Consider the following 12349-nt stretch of genomic DNA (forward strand, 5'->3'; position numbering starts at 1 on the left):
GCTGGACTCTGCCGAGCTCCGGACTGCAGCATGAAGTGTGAGAACCTCCAAGAAGTGAGCTGAGAGTGGAGCTTGCAGAGAGAGCCACAGGCTTGGCCACACTGTTTATCTAGATGTAGTAAAGGTCAGATTCCAAATTCCACACTCAGGTACTAAGTTCATTAAAGGACTTCCAGTTAATTATTAAGAACTAAGGTAACTGGCAGTTTCTACCCCACTTTATCATCACCTCGGCTTTCATTTTTGAATACTGAGGCCTCACAGACCCATTTCTGAGTTGCAGAGCCCACCTCCAGTGCTGGAAGAACCAGGAGATCTTGCCACCACTCCTCTCTCTGAACAAAAGGACCATCTGGTCTGTTGCTGCCAGGGGCTAGATCCTGACCACTGTTTCCACTGTCTTGCATCATCTGTCATCATCTCTGAGCAACCACAGAAGCAGAGATTTTTTAACTTCTTCCAGGAAGCAGAAGTACATGGGATTTATCAGTGCCATCCCAAAACCCGATCCTACTTCATTACAGACTCAGATGTGATGTCAGTGCCTGTACATTGTACAGTGCATACTAAATCAATGTTCTTTCTTTCAGCATCCCCAGCCCCCATCTTACATCATTGTAGTGACAAAGGCTGGAGCCTGAAAGATGAGATAAAACAAGACATTTTGTCCCATCTCCATGAAGGATACCGGCTTGGCAAGGCCTGGGAGCAGGGCAAACCAAGCCCTTTCCCTTTTTCTTGTGCTTCCTTCACCGCCTCCCTTGAAAAGGCCCTGCCTGACTAACCTACCTGATTCTCTTTTCCTCAGACAGTAAATCCCAGGCCCTCTCACGCTAACCTCATGGCCACAGGGCTGGTTAAAGGATGTCCTTCAGCTGTCCGTCAGGTGTCAGTGGGGCAGCAGGCCAACCCCCCGTGTTTCTTGGCATGCCCTGCGAGGCTGCATGCCTCTCCCTCAGCGCACAAAGCCTTCCCAGCTCTGTGAGGAGGCAGGATCTGCTCCTGCCAGCAAAGGAAACACACAAGTGAGCCATCAACACTGACTTCCACAGGTTGCTTTCATGTGACTGAGATCTACACACACCCCAACCAGCAAGTGCCACCCCAGGCTGCAATAAGATGCTCCCAAAGGGTCCCATCCCCTGTTAGGGATGGTAAAGTGAGAGCAGCCTTCACCTTGAGTGGTGTAAGTGCCTCCTCTGTTTTTTTTGTGGTAAAGAGAAGTCGAGCAAACACTGTGGATGTCAATCATTGCCCAGCAGTGGGAAACGAGGTCCATGACACTGCTTCTGCCCCATGCTCATCTGCACCTTGTGGAAGTTCCCCCTGGGCCTCTTCCTGTACTTTGTTTGTGTGCACACATGGGAGGGAGGGGATCAGGAAACCTCAGGGGTCTGCTGTTGCTTCTTCCCCATTTGTGGTTGGTTATGCTGCTTTGTCAGCACAGGTTGTGACATGCTCCCAAATTCAAGGGGCTCAGGCAGAGGACTCCTTTAGCTGCATTTAGTAAACAAGGAGCTTGCCAGGCTTTCTGTGCTGTTTTGAAAAAAATAAGGACACTATCTTGGTGCAAAACCAACTCCATCTAGAGAAAGACCAGAGATATGGATCTTGCTTTAGAAAAGCAGCACTGACATTTTACTTAGAAGGAGGAGGTGATGTTGGTCTGAAATCTGAAGAGAAATTGTCCTCTTTCTATGCTCTTGAAAAGGTAAAACACTATGCTAATTGTGTTTTACACCAGAAATTTAATTCTTTTTTCAAATAAAATATCTTTTCTTAAAGGCCTCTGTTAGAATATCCCTGGCCAGATCCCCTGCTGATGTAAATCCACATCTCTCTTTGGACTCCACTGTAGCTGTGCCAATGACAGAGCTAAGGGCGTAACTGCCACGTAGAGATATTTTGAACATACATTTCCACGTGCACACACATTTATACACCCATAGGCATACCTGTAACACAGAGCTGGGGTGCTCTTCAGAAAGAGGAGGCCTGAGCCTCACCTCAGTCATGGCCAGAGTTAATCAGCAGTGACTTCCTTTCAGTCAGATTACACCTGTGAAAACAGTGCCCACCAAAGTCCACACCACGTACAGGCTGTGGGCTCAGCCCCTCATGGATGCCTCACGCCATGCTGGCATCCGGACTGGGGTCAAAGTATTCCTGTGTTGCACACTTTCCAGAGTCCAAATAGGGCTTATATCTTTATACAGCCTAATAAAACTAATGAGATTTCCTCCCATGTTCTGAGGTCAACAAAATGTTTCTTTCTGCCTTCTCTTCTGAAGCAACAGCACAAAGATCTTACTTTTCAACTCAAACCTTCAGGTGTGAGCACCAAAGTATCAGTGCATCTTTGCCCATCAGCTGCTGCCCATGTACCCCCAGCTCCCAGGCTTTGTGTGAGTAAGACCCCCAGTTTCTGCCACAGGGGTCAGAGATACCCATCCAAGTCACTGGCCAAAGCCAGTTTGTACCCTGAGCCTTCCTCAAGAGCGCTGCAGTCAGACCCAGCCCACAGGGAGTAATGACGTTGTCCACACCTGAGCCACCCCTGAGTATCTTTTTTCTTCTCCATAGTCTGCCTCTTGAGCTGCAGCTTTAAGCCCTGGAATATTTAGTTCTTTCTGTTGCTGGGGATGGGGGGAGGGTGACTCACCATTGGGATCAGCATCTTGAAAAGGTCAGGTTAAGACCCTATAAAAATAATTAAATTTAGATAGACAGCTCTTTCTCAATATTTGCAACCACTCAGTTATTCATTTCACTTTGTCACCACTTGGCAGACTTTAGAAAACGTTGCACGGCGCTCTGTTGGTGTCTGAGGACACAGGGGGCTGGATGAGCAATACTCACGCTTTGCAGAGGGCACTGTGAGAAAAACAAACTGCGTCAGCAGTTTCTTCATTCTAGGAAAAAGCACATCTGAGTATTACATGACTTTGTCAGATGTCTTTTGCTTTTTTCAGAAAAACGGCTCCTATTGATAACTTGGCTGCTCCCTTTCAAAAACACCAAAGGATTCTCCACAGGGAGACTGGGGCATTTGGGCTTTTATGATGCTGGCATGTCAAGCTAGATATTAATAGTAACATGAGTGGGGTTTTAAATAGACCCCAGCAAATGCAAATCTAGCTATTTTTAAAGTAATGCACTGAACAGGAATCAGAAATTAGATCAAATACTACAGCAAATATTAAATTCCAGCAGCAGTTGAAAGGTCAGTGTCTCACTATAGTGACACCACGCAGTTTTGTGAGTGCAACACAGCTGTGGTGAACTTGAAACCAGCACTAAAACCGTCCGAGTGTGTATATGTGGCACCCATGAAAGCCGAGACAAACACTGGTGCACACGGAAAGGGGATTATGGCAGCGCACGCCCGTGTGTTTGCTAACTTCGTGCGCCTCGTTAGCCAGGGGCAAACAGACATCTGCATACTCAGGCTGCCCAAAATACATCGCTCCCATAGAATATCATCCCAGGCTCCAGAACCGACTCCTGTAACAGGGCAGCATTCTTCCGTGAAGTTATCTGGCGGCGAAAGAACGCTGCCCTTCGCTGGGCATTGACACCGGCGTTTAAAAAGCTGATTGTCGGTGCCCTTTAAAAATAGGAAGCACGAAGGCGCGTCCCTCTCTCGCGGGGGCGGAGGGAGCACGGCACCGCCGGGGACCTCTGCAGCTACAGATCTGCCCTGAGGAATGCCACCGGCTAAAAATACTTCGCTGGCCCCTGCGTGAACTCAGCGGGGCCATCAAACCATCAGATAAAAATAAGCTTTTCTCTTCCTTTTCGCTGCCCTTTACCCTCACGGAGCCCCCAAAGCCACGGCTGGGGGTGTGTGGGGCGGCGCGCGCCCTGACACCACCCGCCGCTGGGGGGCGCCCTGCCCGGCGGCCTCACGTGACCGCCGCTCCGCTTTCCCCCCGCGCGCCTGCGCGTGCGCGGCTCCGCCCCTTCCCACGCCGGGCGCGCGCGGGGCGGCTCGAGGGTACGTTGCGGCCCCTCGGGGGCGGGGGGGAGCATGGCGGCCCGCAGGGGCCCTCGGCGCGGCCCCGCACCGCGCCCGGCCCGGCACGGCCCAGCCGCCGGGGCAGGACACGGCCCTCTGCAGTCATGAGGGGCGTAGGGCCTGTCCGTGTATGGATACACGTGTGCTTGCGTGTGTGTATATGTGTATATATATATATATATATATATATATATATATATATATATATATGTGTGTGTGTGTGTGTGTGTCTGTGCGCCTGTATGCACGCACGCAGGTGTGCGCGCAAGGCGCGGTGTGTGAACACCCTCAGACAGGGAAATCGGGATGTGCCAGCAAAACCTCCGCTGGATTTCTGCTGTCCTGTGTGTTTCCTGTCTCTGCTGCCGCTGCAGGAAGCAGGGGGTTGCTGTTTCCTGCCTGCTGGGGATGCAGCGTTCTCCGGTGAAGTTGTGTGGGTGTCTAGCACAGAGGAGCTGCTAGTGCGGAAAAATCGTGCTAGCCATGGGAAAGGAGTGGTTATAATTGTAATTGGTTTGAACCGAGAGTGTTTTGCTTAATAACAATTCTTCATCCTTTTACTTACTGTGTTTGTCTTCTGACAGTGCCCGGTGTTTGTTACTGTCCAGTGTCTTCTGTTTTCAGGAGAAATAAAAATTAAGTTTGAAGGAGTACAGCTCGTTCACACTTCTTTTTTTTCCCTCCAAATGGCTTTAGTCACTTTGAGATTACATTTGTCTAACATGCTGTTGTTGCTATTTTTTCTATTACGTTTGATTCAGTATGATTCCCTAATTTTATGCTGTTGTTCTTTTACAAAGTTTTTAATCAGAAACTATTCACTACCTGCAGATCTAGCAGGCAAAATTTTGGACTCTCAGATTATAGGTTATAATCTTTCTAGAATGTTCTGTGTTACTATTTGCAGAGGCTTTAAACAAACAAAAAAGGCCTTCTCTTTATTCAGGCTTATAGTAGCTGTTGAGTGGTGTTTGTTCTAGTTGAGCATCTTGTTAATGATGCTTATATCACTTTGTTTCCTAGAGAACTGGTGAGCAGAAGATTTGTTTTTAATGAAATATCCATCATGTGCTGAGAATCAAGTCAGAAAGCCCAGCCAAAAGCTAATGTCGTCTGAAACACCCACAGACAGTCCAGAGGTGCCAATGGAAAATACCCCATTCCCCGAAGTTCCTGATGTGGAAGGAAAGGCGAAGTCAAATGACAATCCAGTAGAGAGACTGGAGGCAGGCTCAGGCAAGGAAGAATGCCTTGAGTCCATGTCCAAGAGGCAAAGGAAGAAGCTGTTGAAGCAGAAGCAGTGGGAAGAACAGAAAGATCTGCGGAGGTATGGTTTGCAAAGCAGCTTCCCATGGTTCCCATGTAATATTTAGTGCTAATAATAACGATGTGTCAGCAGAATGTGCTTGTGAATTGCTTCATCAAATCAAGGCAGTTGAACCAGTTTTCTCCCACACCAGGTTTAAAGCAGTAGCCCCAGGCTACTGCACTTGGCGTCTGCACTTGAAGAGGCTGTAGAGGTAAGCATCCCCTCCTCAATACTAGAATTGTTCCTCGGCTTCAAGAGGATGTGAGGAGGGATTCAAACGTGCATGTTGTTCATTTGTCAGGAGGGAGACAGAAAGTGTGGCCTTGTCCCTCTTTTCCTGGTGCTGTCAGACTTGAAATTCTTACAAAGACGCTGAATAAAAGCAGCTACATTTGACACGTGAAGTGCTGTGCTGCAAGTTACGCTGACTTATGTAGAGCTTCTGTTTTGTTGTGTTGAGAGAAAGTGTATCTGCAAATGCACTGATGGTGGTTTATTCTTATCCCACTGACTGCCAGGTGCTCCTTCCCAAGACAGTGGTTATTGCTGTCTCTGAAATTTCATCTCCCAACTGCCTGCTCCTGTCAGGAAGGGAGGATGGAACAATTTCTTCAGAAGCCTTTTGAAAAACTGTTCAGTGACACTGGATGTAAATTGTCTTCCTTATTCTGATCCTGATACTGTGATTGCTGTTCATGTGTAAATTAACCACTTTCTGGCTAGTTCCATTACAAGACTTGACTCAGAGCACCTTTAAATCCAGGAGACTCCCAGTATTGAGTTAATTGAGTAAATTGAATTTGTGTAAGACGTCTGTCTTTCTAGGTATTTACAGAACTTCACAAAGGCGGGGTGGGGGGAGGAGTGTTTAGTGCTGGTCAAGGTGTGGCACAAATGTAGGCAACAGGCCGAGTTTAAACTATCACAGTCACAGGCTACTGCTTTGGTCCTAGAAGTCTGCATTTGTGTGCGTAACACAGTACCTCAGCAGAGTTGGCAGCACTTTTTGAGGATTGATTTGTTTGTTTACTTAGGCAGAAACGAAAAGAAAAACGCCAGAAGAGAAAACTAGAACGTCAGTCAAAATTGGATTCCAGTAGCGAGGGGAATGGCAGAAAGTGCATGCGCAGGGAAGTTGTTCCTAGCACACTTCGCCTCATCGTGGACTGCAGCTTTGATGACCTGATGGTGTTAAAGGTAAAAGGAACTTCAGATTAACTAGGTATATTTAATTTTCTTAAATACAGACTGCATGTTCTCAGGATTTTTGCATGGGTTACAGACCAAGTGTTGTCACAGTGATAACCTGTTTAATTCCTCAGATGAATTCTGCATATTCACTAAATCCCTGTGATTTTTTTTTCCCTAGAATAATGTAAATCAAGCACGTGCATAGAGGTGTCTAAGTACACCTGTGTGGAAGATCTGTGGGTCTCCTTGTCAGCATAATCCCCTCACAATGGGCCTTTTTTCTCTCAGGATCTGATGCCCATACTCTCTGAATAGTCACTTTAGCCAGTTAAAAGCTTCCTTTTTCTCTCTTTAGCTTCTGACTGGCTCATGATAAAGCATTTTGTGATGGTCTGTATGAAGGATTAAATAAAAACAAACTGTGTTGTGTACAGGATGTTAAGAAGCTTCACAAGCAGATTCAGAGATGTTATGCAGAAAACCGCAAGGCATTTCATCCTGTGCAGGTAAGTCTGAACAAACTGAACACTGATTGTTGCCAAGTGCCAAACATGAGAATTGTAGTAGGAAAGGAAAATATTTAAGCTGCCTCTTTCATAAGAAAATTACTTCTATTGTAACATGTTATAAGGATACACCTATATATGGAACAGTATGTGCATGCAGATAAAAAGTGCCAGATCGAGGTCTGCCAGTAAGAGGCTGTTGATACTCTGGGTTTTAGCTGTGGCAGATTTTTTTAAAAGTCACTATAAATCTGAATTTGTCTTTAAAACGTATCACTAACTATATGAATATGGTCCTAGTACCACTTCCATCTAAAAAAAATATTAAGAGTTTTAGCTAACAGTTAAGGATGGAAAGAGATGAAACAGATTGAGGCAAATTGACATTTCTGTATTTTGCACCTCTTGTTTGTTCTGTTTGAAGTTTTACTTGACCAGCCATGGGGGACAGTTGAAGACCAACATGAATGAAAATGACAAAGGATGGGTGAATTGGAAGGTGAATAATTGAGTATTTCTGTAAAAAGTTAAAGTCTTGATTGTAGCTGTTAACTATATTGTTAGTTGTGAAGAACATGATTTTTTTCCACATGGGTTTTTGTAATACATGTAATAGCAATAGCATATTTGAAAAAGTGTAGCTTTTTGTCCTTTTAATTGATTTAACTTTAATAAGCTAAAGCTGCTTCTCTCGAGTCTAGATTTGATTTTTGCTTGAAAAATTACACACAGATCCATTTTCATGTATTTTTATTGAAAAATTCCATTCTTGATAGTCTAAGCAGGACTCTTTGATTTAGGCAGTTCCAGCAGTTGTCTGTCTTGACAATGCTCTTTTATCCATGTCCAAAACAAGACATGCCAGCTGGGATGTGATTCTCTGGTGTGCACTTTCACATTCATCACGTTGCCTTTCAGCGCTGAAGCATTCTGGAGGGAAGCAGCTTCTCCTATGGTCAAGCTCATGTTGATTTTCCTTGTGACTCCCTGCTAGGCCACTATTCCAACAACTGCAAAGGAAGAGCACTTCGAACAAATAAAAGCAGTCCTGTTTCCAGCAGTTCTTGTGCAGTAGCTGCTCCATGAGAGCTTAGCATAAACTTCTCTTACTGAACAATTAAAGTTAACTAAGCGTTTGCTTCTGGGTTCACTTTTTTTAATGGGCTTGAAAACTATTTGGATCCATAGGAGAAATATGGCAACGTTTGAAGGGAATCACAAGAACTTAAGGATTTGTAAAGTTCTTTTGGGTTTCAGAAAATTTCCTGTTGATTTTTACAAATCAGTGCTCTAGGGACTGGATTGTTTACACTGAAAATCAATCTGCACCATGCTAGGTATTTGAACATGAAGGAGGAATGTGGAATGGCCACATACTGCTGGATTTATTTTGCAAGTCCCATCTTGGGTCTGTAAAGTTTGGCCAGCAATTCATCAGTTGAATGTAACTTCTTTTGACTACCTTTTTTTGAGGATATCCAAATTAGAACAGAGCACTATAGTGAGCTAATAAAGAAAGAAGACCTAGTATATCTTACCTCAGATTCCCCAGACGTTCTCAGAGAGCTTGATGAGAAGAAAGCCTATGTGATTGGAGGACTGGTGGATCACAATCACCACAAGGTAAATTGTGGGTCTGTTTCTTTGCAGCTTTTTTTTGTCACCTTATTTGACATTATTGCTGTTCATGTATAAACTAACATAATTAATAATGAGAAATCTTCTTCAAAAAAATGTTGAAGAAATGTGAAAAACACTTCTAGTGGTAGCAGTGGCTTGTGTTCCAGATTTTTCTTATTCTTTACTCTTCCTCTGAAAAAATACTGAGTGACTGCAATCTGAATAGCTATGTACGTTAACATAAGCTCACCTTTAAAACAGGCGACAGCTGATGGTTCTAGAGCTGCAGCTGCATGAACAGGTTTCATTTACAATCCTCTTGACCACAGGTCACAATGTGAGATATATAGAAAGTAGTGAGTTTTCCAGCGGTAGTAGCCCTTGAGGAAGGTGCTGTCCAATCTAGTTAAGTTCCTTTTTGTAACAAACTTCTAAAGCAACATGATGGCAGCCCAGGCAAAACTCTTGCCAGGAAATGATACTTGTAGTGAATCTCTGTGAGCTGATCTGAAACAGTAATTCTCAATCCACTTGTTTTGGTATCTTTTCCCCAGGGAATTACTTACAGAAAAGCTGTAGAGCAGGGGATTGGTCATGCACAGCTCCCACTTGGAAACTTTGTCAAAATGAACAGTCGGAAAGTGTTAGCTGTCAATCATGGTAAGTTCTAAATCACAAAATAATTGCATCTTTTTAGAATATACCTGTAATAGTCTCAGTTCAAACCCACTGCACTGTAGTGCTGATGCCTAAACCTTGTTTTATGATGTTGATATTTCTTGAATTTAGTTGCCTTCAGAATACACTAATTTTCCCAACCTTTAAATTTATAGATGCGGTTAAATGTAAATGACAGCGTCTTAGCCATTTAGAAGGGAATATTGTATCCTGTTGGCTTGTCTGAGGATTACTTGTGGCTTTCTTACCATCCTGGTCTTGTTTCCAGGTTTACTGTATACATGAATAAAATGTTGGAAACTATCCAACATTATATTTTATTGTAGGGTACACATTTTATGCCAAGGGAGGATGAATGTGTGTGATGTTTTCACCCCTTTCAACAGCTTTGTTCAGTAGTAACTGCCTCAGTACCTGTAGACTTTCCTCAGTTGGTATCAGCAGTACTCCAGCTACTGAACTTTCATAACTTTCAATTTTTACCTGATTTCCTGGTTCTGATTGAAGTATTAATTGCTTAACCAAGCCTTGAATCCTACTCCTTTTAAACTTTCAGCTTTATTATTAGATTTTCTTTCAGTGTCATTAAACAAAAATACATGCAAAATTGAGCCTACTCAGACCTTCATGAAAATTTTTGACATGGTGTCAAAGTCTTCATTGTGCCCTACTGCACATTCTTTAGCTTATCTTACCTTGCTTTATTTCAAGTTTATTTTTTTATGTAACACATTGCTCAGTGATAACTTTATTTTCTGAAAGTGCTGTATTAATGAGGCTGGAATTTGCAAGATAATAAAGATTATTTAAGGAGGGAGAAGAATATAATATGGCACGGGACTTAAAAATTATCAAACCTTATGTATTTGTAAGATTTTACGTGTTTCTAAAATTGGATCTTTCACTGTTGCTTTATACAGAAAGGAAGAGCTAATTATAGAAGGGGTCAAAATCTTTATTAAAGTGCATCCACAGCAGGATTCCTGTCAAACATGTGAAAGCGTTGGTGCCTGTACAGAAGGCATTGGTGAGACTGAAATATTTGTCTCAGTCCCTGAGAGAAATACTGTCATGCAGCTGGAGACTCGGGGTGTGCTTGACTTCAGGCTGCAGTAGTAGCAGAATTACAGTGTCTGTTCCTGCTTGCATTTCATCAGCTCTGCTCTGAAGAAGCCACAAGAGAATGCACCTAAACCTCTGTAAAGATGGATTTGGGGGTGTGTTGCTATCAGCAATTCACTTACTTCCCTGTAAAAGAGCTGATGGGCTTTTCTGATGTTGCAGTGTTTGAAATCATCCTTGCATACCTGGAGAAGAGAGACTGGAAAGAGGCCTTTTTCAGTGTCCTACCACAGAGGAAAGGGGCTGTTCCTTTGGGAGAAGCCAATGATTCGTCCAAACATGCTCTGTCTGGAAAAGAAGATGAAGACAATGACTCAGACAGCAACTAGGCTTCAGAATTGGATGATGCAAAAGACGAGACATGCAGTTTGTGGAATAAAACGGACATGGAGTTTTACTTTAAAGACCATCTGCAGCCCTTGTAATGCTGAATTGTCTCGGTGCTTGGTAGTCCCAGAGCTGTTTGTGTGCATGAAGGGTTCAGTTAAATGCAGATTTTACCCTGAAACTTCAGTATAATAGCTTTTTAAAAGAGAGGGGGAAAAATTAATGGAAAATGCTGCATTTTTTCCCCCTGGGAAGCTGTTTAATTTAATTTTTTTAATATTATTTTTATACATACCAAGTTGGATGTAAATTCCAAGAGCACTAGTAGTTAATATTTTAATGTATACATTCTTGTCTCCATTTCTGTTCAAAAGTTTTGTTAAAAGCAGTAAATGACAAGTGTTCCTTTGGTACCAAAACCTGTACCACTAGTGCCTGCTGCAAAGTGTGCATGAACACTCAAAACAAAAATTCTGATTTTCCTGAGCATCTCAACAGACAATCACAAGCAACTGAATGCCTGATTTATATATTGTGTTTAGTTAGCTGGGGTCAGTAGGTGAAATATGAATGTGGGGTTAAGCCAGTGCTTTATGCTTGAGCTTGAGAGAGATGGGTGTTAGCACAGGTGCAAATCATGTGCCTTGGTGGGCACATGGTGCACACTGAGGTGACTCAATCACCTTTGATTATTTCTTCTTATTCTCAGCAAAATTTATCACACAGCCTCAGAACAACACCAGGAGAGAGGAACTCTTCCTTACAGGTCACTCAGATTCAGTATTACTTACTGTGTAATCACAGGATCCTGTATGTATTGTATTGTCTATCAATTATTTTTCCTTTTAAAAAAAGTCATTATCTTAGTCTTGGATGGATGTTCTGATTCTGATTCATCAACTGACTTCAGTGCTGTGGCAGAGTAGTGAAGTGGACATCTTGGAAGTGAGTTTTTGCTTCAGCCCTGTGAGCCTGCCTATCCCTCTCTTCTCCAGGGAGTAGCCAGGTAGCTGCAGTGCCTGAATAATGCAGCTCACACAGGTTTCTCATGCCTGAAGAACTTGAGGTCATGGCATCCTAAGTGTTCCTCTCTACTGAGCTGCAGTCAGAGGGCTGATTCAATTATGATTTGCCTTGTGCTCATTTTTCTTCTTCCCTTTGTTGTTACTGCTTTCAAGTGCAGACTGCAAGGGGGATCCCTGTGGCTCCCTATGGTCTGTAAAGGCTTGGTACCCAACTGGTTATGACTTACAGTATTAGTGCACTTCTCTCTACACTTTCTAAAAGGCCAATAGAAAAGTTTCTTCTGTTAAAAGGATGGATTGTGGTTTGTTGCTGAAGTTCCACGGGGCTTTTCTTAGGCTTTACAAAAATGTGATTGCTTTGTTGCAGAAACTAGATCAGCCTTTTCATTAAAACATTGCTGGTTTTATTTCTGTAACAAAAAAGGCAGCATAAGTGTACCCAGCATGTATCACACTGATTCTCTAAATGAAATATGTAAAATTTCAGGGAATTACACCTTTACAGCTGAGAGGACTTCATGTTAATGCATGTAGCACCTATTAAACCTGATCT

General features: G+C 43.4%; 1 protein-coding gene across 2 annotated transcripts; it reads left to right on the top strand.

The window, feature by feature from the left end:
* Positions 1-3917: 3917 nt before the first annotated feature.
* On the top strand, positions 3918-12349 carry TRMT10A (tRNA methyltransferase 10A). 2 transcript variants are annotated; one of them, XM_084204765.1, is made up of 8 exons: positions 3918-3997; positions 5042-5345; positions 6362-6524; positions 6953-7024; positions 7449-7523; positions 8498-8647; positions 9199-9304; positions 10607-12349. In XM_084204765.1, exons 2-8 carry the CDS (start codon positions 5071-5073, stop codon positions 10771-10773), a joined length of 1008 nt encoding a protein of 335 aa, XP_084060891.1. In that variant the 5' UTR covers positions 3918-3997; positions 5042-5070; the 3' UTR covers positions 10774-12349. The 2 variants fall into 2 exon arrangements, with proteins under 2 accessions (XP_084060891.1, XP_084060892.1); XM_084204766.1 differs by lacking the exon at positions 10607-12349 and adding an exon at positions 10243-10584.

The sequence above is a fragment of the Fringilla coelebs genome (genome assembly GCF_963513975.1).
Source record: "Fringilla coelebs genome assembly, chromosome: 4".
Classification (NCBI taxonomy): Eukaryota; Metazoa; Chordata; class Aves; order Passeriformes; family Fringillidae; genus Fringilla; species Fringilla coelebs.